Source organism: Rhinichthys klamathensis, unplaced genomic scaffold (assembly GCF_029890125.1).
Source record: "Rhinichthys klamathensis goyatoka isolate OS25496 unplaced genomic scaffold, OSU_Roscu_1.1 h1tg000785l_1, whole genome shotgun sequence".
Lineage (NCBI taxonomy): Eukaryota > Metazoa > Chordata > Actinopteri > Cypriniformes > Leuciscidae > Rhinichthys > Rhinichthys klamathensis.
This window is the reverse complement of record NW_026607182.1, coordinates 565,350-576,713: the sequence shown is the minus strand read 5'-3', so window position 1 is coordinate 576,713 and position 11,364 is coordinate 565,350. Positions and strand designations below refer to the sequence as shown.

The 11,364-nt window shown below is 41.1% G+C and overlaps 1 protein-coding gene across 1 annotated transcript in view; it reads right to left on the bottom strand.

The window, feature by feature from the left end:
- Positions 1–1,658: 1,658 nt before the first annotated feature.
- Positions 1,659–11,364, bottom strand: part of ptprua (protein tyrosine phosphatase receptor type Ua) — a gene marked incomplete at its 3' end in the record, with an annotated part of 264,930 nt that continues 255,224 nt past the window's right edge. The window contains exon 8 of the mRNA XM_056243301.1: positions 1,659–1,982. Within this exon, the coding sequence (XP_056099276.1) occupies positions 1,659–1,982 (324 nt within the window). The remainder of the gene's footprint in view (positions 1,983–11,364) is intronic.

The window sequence follows — 11,364 nt, the reverse complement described above, 5'->3', positions numbered from 1 at the left end:
TGTTTAGTTTAGGTTTCAGACATTTAAATACACATAAGTACTAGCTAAAAAATGATTTTGAGTTTGTAAAATACACACTGATGTCTATGGAAGCGGCAATAATAATCTTTTCCATTATAAAAAGACGACACGTTTTATTCATATCAGATACACATTGTGTAAGTAACTTTACATTTGACCCTATTCTTCTCCCAGTTCACCGGCCACTTACTGTCATGTATTTCGTGAGAAGTTGAGGAATTGACATGTTGTAAACTAACATGGCGCCGCCCATCGCACATACAGCTCAACTAACGCGATCGTTATAAAGGTGTTTAAACAACAAAACACATCCACTTGCACATATTTGACAATCGAAATAGCAGTGTTTCATGTTATAGCTAATACATTTGTTTTTATTTTGAATAAAAAAAGGAAAAATGTCATAAAAGCAGATCATCATTCATTCAGCGCTGTGTTGTGGTTGCGCTGTGTCACGTGACAAGCAATGACGCGTCACCATGGAAACATTAAAGTGACAGGTTCTAAATAACGGTCGCCTAGAAAAACTCACGCTGGGGGATCAGTTCGAATATTTTAAACTTACGTGTGAAAGGGTTAAATGTTGTTTGGCCAATACTAAACAAGGATTTGATCATGCTGTAAAGTGTAACAACAACAATCACCAGGCCTTTATAATACATAATGTAAGTTGATTGTTTATATTACACATTATGCATTTTAATAGTGTTGTTCAATAAAACCATATGATTACTTGCTTTTGATACTTTATTTGAACTAATTATTAATGACTCATTGTTATTATATGTATTTTAAGTCATTTTAAAGGCTTTTGTTCATTTAGGTCTATTTTTACTACCACATTGTTTTTTCATTTTGTGACTTTCAGCAGAATAAAATACTATTTATCCACTCATATATGTCCTCAATGAAGAATTCTTAAAAATAGTGTTTGTCAATATAGTGACTTTTGTTTCTTAATAGTGACACCGAGGGCATGCTTCATTTGCATCATGCTTTAGAGAAAAAAAATGTAGGGTGTGGCTTGATTTTGTTCAATGGTAATGGTTTGGATAGTTGGTGGGTTTGTTGTTGTTTGCTATTGCTATGCTATGTGAGTGACATATTGCTGGATGGGAGGAATTATGAATATGAAATATGAAAAATATCACAAAAATCACAAAAATATGAATTTTGATTTCATGGTATAAAAAAAGATTTGTGGGTAACACATTATAATAAGTATAGTAATAAAGTACTTACAAATCATTAACAAACTATTAGTTTATAGTTTATTAATAGTTTACATATAGTAGTCTCTACATGGTTAATATATTATGTCCTGTGACCTAGTCTAAAGTGAGAACTATTTACAATAAATAAGTAAAAAAAAAAAAAAAAACATTATCTAAATCTTTACATCAGCTAATTAAACACTAATAATTTTGTTATTTACAGTGATAATAAATGAAGAACTCAATATTTATATAGCCGGTTAATATATGTAGAGACTACGATATATTAACTATGAATTAACTATAAACTAATGGTTTGCAAATGATTTGTAAGTACTTTATTACTGTATACCTATTATTAAGTATTACCAAATTTGGATTTCATGGATACAGAAAAAAAAAAAGAAAAAAAAAAGTACTCACTGTCTTCCTCCGTCTGAAAGGTCACTTCTCGGCTCTCTTTCTTGCCCTCTGGATTGGCCAGAGCCAGCCTCACATGAACGGCATGGAATGGTGGTAAATCCCGAAGTGTGAAGCGGGAGGTGTTCCCCTCCACCGACAGACACTCCCTCACCGTGGCGTTATTTCCGCCAGCTCCGCCCCCAGTAGCAGTGGAGTAGCGGTAGCACAGCGACAGGGAGTACGTATGACAGCGCGTCAGGTTGTATCCCACCGGCTCCCACTGCAGGAGCAGCTGACGGGACTGAATCTCTGAAGCCGTCAAACCTTTGAGGGGACGCATGGGCTCTGGATGAGACAAAAGAGGAACTGAATTATGCACACAATTACGTACATTTCACATTTTCACTCGAATTTGAGTTTGTTGTTACATGTTGCTAAGCTAATGACACGCTTACTCTAAAGCTATAAAACAAACATAACATAATACATATAATAACTACTACACCAAACATAAATGTTTTAAAGGGGTCATATAATGCCATTTTTGTACAAGCTAATATGATTCTTTAGGGTCTAAATTAAAAGTTTGTAATATACTTTAATTAAAAATTCTCATTAGTATTGTAAGAAAACACTTATTTTACCTGGTCAAAAACAGCTCTGTTTTCAGCACGCCGTTTCAGTGTATATGACTTTAAATGATCATGAGCTTTGCTGACTCCGCCTCTCTGTTCTATGCGTACACGTTTGTAACACAATACCATAACGTGTTGTTCATTATAAACGTGGGATTATGAATTATATGGAGAACGTCGTACATAGAAAACATGCAGTAATGTACCCTGAGTGTAAACCGTAGACTCATTCATCGTGAAGCGATTTGCAAAGATATAAATATTAATATAAAGTTTAATAAAACGTTACACTCACTTCAGTTGTTCTAGAGGTTCAGCAGGAACACGAATATCTGGTACCGATTCTTTATTCAGGAGCAGCTGCTTAGCAAAACCAGCTTTATACTGATCCTCATTTATAAAGCAGTCTGGTGAGAAATTATTCGCGCAAACATGAGAGCATTGACGTTGGTCGTGGGGAATATTCCCTTCGAAAACAAAATCAACCACTGCGTCTTCAGCGGTTCGGATTTAGGAACATTAAAATGACTGCTGTGTTCGTTATTACACCCAAGAACAGAACACCACAATCGCTTAGACGCCATTCTGCTCATAGACAGTGCTCCAGCATATCAACAATGACCGCGCCGGTCCGCGCAGACTATGATTGACAGCTCTCACGAGCGAGGGCGGGTCTGTGTTGAAACGCGCCTATCAATCAACAATCGCGGGAGGGGCGTCACACGGTCGAACGGCTCGATTTGAGGCAGGGGAAAACATATAAGGAGATTAAAACAAAACCACTGGATGGATTTTTATCATTATATGATGGTTGTGTACAGGCACTGCCACACATTTCAGTACAATCAACTTAAAAAAGTGCATGTACCATTATATGACCCCTTTAAATACCTTTCAGTATTGAATGAAAAATGTGTTTTCACTATAATCATAGTTTTTCCTGCCTTGTCCAACATCTTGGATTATTATTTATTTTTTTCACTGAGCTTGTCACAGTGCATTATGAGATTGCCTTCTCCAAGAAGAACATTAGAAAAAGTTCTGTACAGTTCTGAAAATACCTTGTTTTTAATAATGAAATAATATATATTTTTACAAGATCCTTTTGTGCAATGGAAATGTAATGTAACGACAGATCTTTTTCTTCCGTATTGTGACGTACATCCAATTGTAACGGATTATCAAAAAATGAGAAATGAAACTTGGTTCTATTTTTCAGCTGTTGATTGGATGTTCAGATGTGGGCATTGCACTCAAAGGTAAAGGTAGATTAACTTGAGCTTGCAGGAGTGGGATTTAAGCAAATGATATAATTGGTGTCAGGTGTGGTGGAGGTGAAAGGAGCAAGGACTCAGGTGCAGAGATAATGGGTTCTTTAATGATAATAACAAAACAAAAATACAAACAAAACTACCCCGTAGGGGAAAACAAATGACTGGACTGACTTGACTTGGCTGACTTGACTCAAGGAGAAACACACCAGGTACATACGACAACGAAACAGCACAGGACTGCAAACACAGGGAGAATAAATAGGGAGACCAAACAAAGGAGGTAACGAGGGAGGACAGGTGGGGCAAATGAATCAATAATCAGGTAACAAGATGGGAGGGGCTAGACAATCAACAGGAGAGCACATGGCACAAGGAAACATACATGACAAGCCATGTGCTCACACCAAACGTGACTTGAACACAAGCACATGGCCAGTAAAACCAATCACCAGCCATGTGCTCACACAAAACGAGACATGAACACGCAGCTAATGAAAACACTCATAAGCCACGTGTTCACACAAAACATGACAACATGAAAGCACACAGCTAGTGTAAAACACAAGCTGTGTGCTACACAGCACAAGACACGAAAGCACATGAAACAAGGCACAGACAAGATAAAACAGGTGTGTCAGGGCTCTGTCACAAAACCAAGAGATAGACTAGACAGAAGTGACAGAACCCTGACACTACCCCTCCTCTAAAGGACGCCACCTGGCGTCCCTAAGGAGGAACACCAAAAAAAAAAAAAAAGACAGGAACATGACAACTCACCAACAGACAACAAGACGGGTAGATCAAAACACAGAGACAAAGTGGGGAGGGAGGGAGGGGAGCCAAGACAGAGCCAGCATGACAGTCCAGGAAGTCTCTATAAGTGACCAGGGAGGGACGGGAGGGTTGAGCCAGGGAGGCTCAGGCGGGTCTGAAGTCCCAGCAGAGGGCCATGGCGGGACAGACCAGGCAGGCTCCAGCGGATCAGGAGTCCCAGCAGAGGGCCATTGCGGGACAGACCAGGCAGGCTCCAGCGGATCAGGAGTCCCATTAGAGGGCCATGGCGGGACAGACCAGGCAGGCTCCAGCGGACCAGGAATCCCAGCAGAGGGCCATGGCGGGACAGACCAGGCAGGCTCCAGCGGATCAGGAGTCCCATCAGAGGGCCATGGCGGGACAGACCAGGCAGGCTCCAGCGGATCAGGAGTCCCAGCAGAGAGCCAAGACGTTGCCGGAGGGGCGCTCCAGGGGGACTCCGGCGGGTCTGGAGTCCTGGCAGAGGGCCAGGCCGGTGCCAGGGGGGCGGACCAGGCAGGCTCCGGCGGTTCAGGACTCCAGAATGAGGGCCAAGGTGGACCAGGCGGATCTGAATACTTGGCAGAAGGCCAGGGTGGGTCAGGCAGCAAAGACTGGGTTGGCAGGACAAGACATTTGGGTGACTCTGGGACGGCCTCCGGGCTAGAAATGGCCTCTGGGACAGCCTCCTGGAGCTTGGGCGGAACCAGCCTGATTGGCAGCATGGACGGAGCCGGCAAGGCAAGGCGCTGGGGCGGCGCCGGAAGGGCAAGGCGCATGGGCGGCGCCGGAAGGGCAAGGCGCATGGGCGGCGCCGGAAGGGCAAGGCGCATGGGCGGCGCCGGAAGGGCAAGGCGCATGGGCGGCGCCGGAAGGGCAAGTGCCATGGGGACGACCTCTGGGCTGACAGCAGGCTTTGGAACGACCTCCGGGCCCTGTGGTAAACAGGAAGCCTTCTTCCTTCTCTGTTTCCTTGAGCGAGGCGGCGATGCAGCCTCTTCGGCCAACACTGGGGGCGCTGCAGCCTCTTCGGCCAACACTGGGGGCGCTGCAGCCTCTTCGGCCAACACTGGGGGCTCGACAGTGAAAGTGGACGGCTCTGGGAGCACCAGACTTGTTAAGACAGAGGAAGCCTTCCTTCTCTTCCTCCGCTTACGTCTGCAAGGCGATGGTGTGGAGATTGCTGCCTCTGGGGGAAATGCAGCATTCACGGCCACCTCTGGGGGAAATGCAGCATTCACGGCCACCTCTGGGGGAAATGCAGCATTCACGGCCACCTCTGGGGGAAATGCAGCATTCACGGCCACCTCTGGGGGAAATGCAGCATTCACGGCCACCTCTGGGGGAAATGCAGCATTCACGGCCACCTCTGGGGGAAATGCAGCATTCACGGCCACCTCTGGGGGAAATGCAGCATTCACGGCCACCTCTGGGGGAAATGCAGCATTCACGGCCACCTCTGGGGGAAATGCAGCATTCACGGCCACCTCTGGGGGAAATGCAGCATTCACGGCCACCTCTGGGGGAAATGCAGCATTCACGGCCACCTCTGGGGGAAATGCAGCATTCACGGCCACCTCTGGGGGAAATGCAGCATTCACGGCCACCTCTGGGGGAAATGCAGCATTCACGGCCACCTCTGGGGGAAATGCAGCATTCACGGCCACCTCTGGGGGAAATGCAGCATTCACGGCCACCTCTGGGGGAAATGCAGCATTCACGGCCACCTCTGGGGGAAATGCAGCATTCACGGGCGCCTCAGGATAGGTGGCAGAAGAGGTGGACCCGTTCTTCCTCCTCCCTCTCTCCGAAGGGGTCATCGGAGGACTGGGGACCTGGCAGTTTGTGAGGTAAATGGGAGGTGGGCCAAGAGGCGGAAGACCACCCTCTTCCCCACGGTTGTATACAAACCCCACAAACTGCCAGAAAGACAGTATCCCCAACATTTCCATCTCCCAGGCGCTGACAGGCTCGTTCAGGCTGCTGTTAAAAATGTCTTTAAGCGCAGTGTTGTTAAGGTCGAGCCCCTCCGCAGTGATGATGAACTGGTGGGCAAACTCTTTTACTGTGGAGCCCCCTTGGCGAAGAGAAAAGAGCTTGCCATAGCGTTCCATCGTCTGACGAGTGGAGGGGCAAGGGCTGGGAGATGGAAACAAGAAGATGACCATTCTCTGCTGAGTCCTCTGATGGCTGTTTCGTTCTGTCAGGTGTGGTGGAGGTGAAAGGAGCGAGGACTCAGGTGCAGAGATAATGGGTTCTTTAATGATAATAACAAAACAAAAATACAAACAAAACTACCCCGTAGGGGAAAACAAATGACTGGACTGACTTGACTTGGCTGACTTGACACAAGGAGAAACACACCAGGTACATACGACAACGAAACAGCACAGGACTGCAAACACAGGGAGAATAAATAGGGAGACCAAACAAAGGAGGTAACGAGGGAGGACAGGTGGGGCAAATGAATCAATAATCAGGTAACAAGATGGGAGGGGCTAGACAATCAACAGGAGAGCACATGGCACAAGGAAACATACATGACAAGCCATGTGCTCACACCAAACGTGACTTGAACACAAGCACATGGCCAGTAAAACCAATCACCAGCCATGTGCTCACACAAAACGAGACATGAACACGCAGCTAATGAAAACACTCATAAGCCACGTGTTCACACAAAACATGACAACATGAAAGCACACAGCTAGTGTAAAACACAAGCTGTGTGCTACACAGCACAAGACACGAAAGCACATGAAACAAGGCACAGACAAGATAAAACAGGTGTGTCAGGGCTCTGTCACAAAACCAAGAGATAGACTAGACAGAAGTGACAGAACCCTGACAATTGGATAAGTCCTGGTTTCATTACCAGAAAGACGGTCAGTTTTTGGAGTTGTTAAAGGTGGCAGGTGCAGGTCATTATATTTTGGTCTTGTTTTCAATATAAAGCATATGGATTTACTTTTGTTTATTATGGGCTTGTGTTTGGTTTTTGGTTTTCTAGCAAGATCTGGCAACTCAAATGAGTAAAGGCTCATACCTCTTTACCTCATACCCTGTGATTTTCACACAGAAGAGAGACACATCTCTAATGTGCATTTAAATACGTCATTAAACTGGTTGTTCAGTTTGGTTCTGTTTTGTAAACGCAGTAGTAACTACCTGTATTTTTTGGGAGTAATTTGGTTGTGGACCAATGCGATTGTCAGTCAGTTACTGGACTTTTTAGAGTTTAAAGCTCTAAAAGGTGAATTGACAACCAGATTTAGCTGCAGTGTCTATACGTGGCCAAAAAGATCTGTTTATTAGCAATTAAATATAGTGAATTTCCATTGCATGGAGACCATAGATGTAAATAATAATAGTAATAAAAACTTTTTTTAAGAGTATGTGATGCTACCTTAGAATTTGGTTAAAACAATTTATCTTTGTGCACGTCTTAATTAAGTTGACAAAAGTTTAGAACAAATTTGCAGCTTTAAGTATATTAGGATACTTGTATGATAAGAAAAATCTCTGAATTAGATATCATGGGGTCTTTATACAATCATAAAATAATTGTTTTCCATCGGAAAACAAAGCAATTCATGAACTGACAGATGGACGGAACCAGAGAGAAAGAACAGTTGACCCTTCTCACTAACAAGTATGAAACCTAAAGTTAAAAAGCAGTCAGAGAGAGCAATAAAGTATGTTAGGTAATTTAAACATTTATCATTACACATAAATTATTATTTCAAATAGCTCTGCTACCCCCCCATCTCTCTCTCTCTCTCTCTCTCTCTCTCTCTCTCTCTCTCTCTCTCTCTCTCTCTCTCTCTCTCTCTCTCTCTCTCTCTCTCTCTCTCTCTCTCTCTCTCTCTCTCTCTCTCTCAGTGCAGAGCCAATTAGAGCTGCTATGAGCTAATTACATATGTCATATGTGAAGGCAGGGGTCCTTGTCTCTATTTCCTGTCACTTTAATTCCCTCTCACTAAGTCTGACATGTATTTCTACCCCAGAGAGAGACAGACAGGAGACGAGCCCAGTGAGTCCTGTATGTGTGTGTGTGTGTGTGTGTGCTTGTGTGTGTGAGTCTGTAAATACGACACAGCACGTGGCATTGCAGGATAAGTAGCTCTGCAACAAATGCACAATGAATAATTAACACACTATAAATATATTTTAAAACTAAAATCACCTAGATATGAAAAGAAAGTCCTGTCAAGAACATATCCAGGTCATATTTCACCCCAAAAGAAAAAAGAAAAGAAAACATTGTGAAATTATATTTTCCTTAAAGAAAACTTTGAGATTTTTAAGGCAACATAATCTGTTAACACTTTACTGAAGTATTTATGTATAATGCATTATATTTTGAAATAAATGTAACCAGAGTTAAAATTCATTAAATATTTGGAGATTACTTGTTACATTCTTACAAATTGTTGGTTTGTCATGTGTTTTAATTCATTATACTTAATAAGCATAATACTGTATTATAACTGTTAATTATTCATGAGATCATATAATGCAGTTTAAGGTGCATTACATGGAATAATGATAATACAAAATCTTTTTTAATGCATTATATAAAGGCAACCGACCGACCGATCAATCAATCAGTGTAAACATCATGGTAGTATTTGTTCTTCTGTGTTTTATTTATTTTGTTATAAATACTTAAACAATTGTTACTGTAATGAGAATATGGGAATTACAAAAAAATATATAAAAATAGTAAGCAAACTATTAAAATAATTCCCGGATGCATTATGGTAACGAAAATGTGATTTTTACCTTTCAAACCTATGCTAATTTAGGAGGAATTGTTATGAAAATAATGTTGAATGCAAAAACTTACAAATTAGGCTTCCTTGTCTACAGGCTAAATTTTATTTTATTCATGGTTTATTTCTTTTGTTTTTTGGGGGGTGAAATTAGACCCTGATGTTTTCGTGAGACATTTTGTGTTTACACTCAGAGCTGAAACAGTCAATGCCCAGTCAACCCTGCTGTGAATGCCCGCAGACCACCATACAGACCCCCACCTATGCCCTCCCTCAGAGTCCTCAAGACAAATCAACCTGATTACACTAATTAATGAGACACATCTACTAAAACTCCCACAGGCCTGATGAGGAATGGCCTAACAGCTGGATATGACACACACATACACCAAACAAAGTCACATCCTCTGAGAACTGAAATTTGACCTTGATATAAATTGAATCTGTTTCAGAGAGAGATACAGTTACAGAAAAGCACAAGGGAAATTCTGGTGGGTCAGCCAGAATATTATAAACGTATACATGTAGTCAAAATTTGGTAACACTTTCAATGAAGTATGCATATATAATATAAAAAGGTATTCAAAATGCCTAATATTTAATATATTAAAAAAAATATTAAATAAGTAAAATAATTACTGATAATATAACATAACATAATATTATCAATTATATTTTCAGCATTACTCCATATGTTATAATGAGGTTATGTATATTATGCACACTCACTGATGATGGCTTAGGGCGAAACGCGTCTGTGTGGACATGGTATAAATAAATATATATGAGATGCAACTAGAGAGTGCGGTTTTTCATCTTTATTATGTATGTTAGCAATATACATATGAAAATAACTTCTTGAGTGGAGGGAAAATATACCATAATATAATGCAATGTAAATATTCAAAGTTGTAAATATCAAATTAGTGTAATAATCGAGTAATAATACAGTACAAAAACAAGCACAGCAGTAACAGACTTTCCAACATACAATCATCAACAGTGGGTATCAAAAATAAAGATATCTGCCACATTAGCAACTTGTATGCAGTGTGAAGTTTAGGAACCCTGTTCTTCTGCCGCTACTGACAAACAAGATAAATAGAGTCTCAGAGCACCTTTGACAGTGATACATTACAAAGTCCAAAAGCGAGGTTGTAACAGAAGTACATTTATACTACAGTTGGGTCTAAGTTTACCTAAACCAAAAAAAAAAAACAGAGGATCAGAGAATAAAACCAAAATGTGATTATACAGTACAAGACTATACTTTGACTCTGTTTTGATTAACTTATTTCAACTTGAAATAAATGAAATCAAAGTTTTCAATTTTTGTGGCTTTACTAAATTTGTGTTATCGTTGAGCACATCTATATGCTGGAATACATGTAAAAGTATGACATTCATCTCAAAGGGGAAAATTAATTAATCTATGTAAATTAATTTATAAAGCTAATTTTCTTTCTCAGGATACAATATCATTGTAGTCACTAAATAGGTGGCAAACCAACCCGATCTCATGGCAATTCGTACGTATTTTGCGAGGTGGCCAATTCGTACAAATTCATACGACCTCACTTGTACGATTTTGTACGATTTTCGTTAAAACCGTACATATTTTACGAGTTGCCCAATTTGTATGAATTTGTACGAATGACCTACCCCTGACCCCACCCCTAAACCTACCCATCACTGGGGTTTGGACAAATCGAACAAATTCGTACGAGTGAGGTTGTACGAATTCGTACGAATTAGCCACCTCGTACTCACTCGTACAATTGGTTGTGAGATAGCGTTGGGTAAACATTACGTATGAAAACAACTAGCTAGTTATAACAGCTTAAAATCTGCCCTTGAGTTGTCTCAAATACATTTTAATACTATTACTTTTAATTTCACTTTCAAAAATGAATTAAAGTGAGAAGAAAAGAGTAGCTAATAAAAAAGATGCCATTTTATATAATGATTATTTTTGTATAAAGGAACAACTGAGCAGTGCATCTAAGTAACTATGTAGATGCATTCAGTAAGGGATAATGTACATCCAGCCGGTGGTTCTCTCAAAATAACCACATTTCGCCACATAAATAATTATGGGGATAAGATATATTGATTTCAGATTAAACCGTTTTAAAATCGTACCTGTTTGTATATAATCCAACATTGTACAAAACAATAGTCACAAAACGGTAGCAGCTGCATTTGTATGAAACGAGAGAGCGAGTCCACGATACTGGATGGCATAATTAAA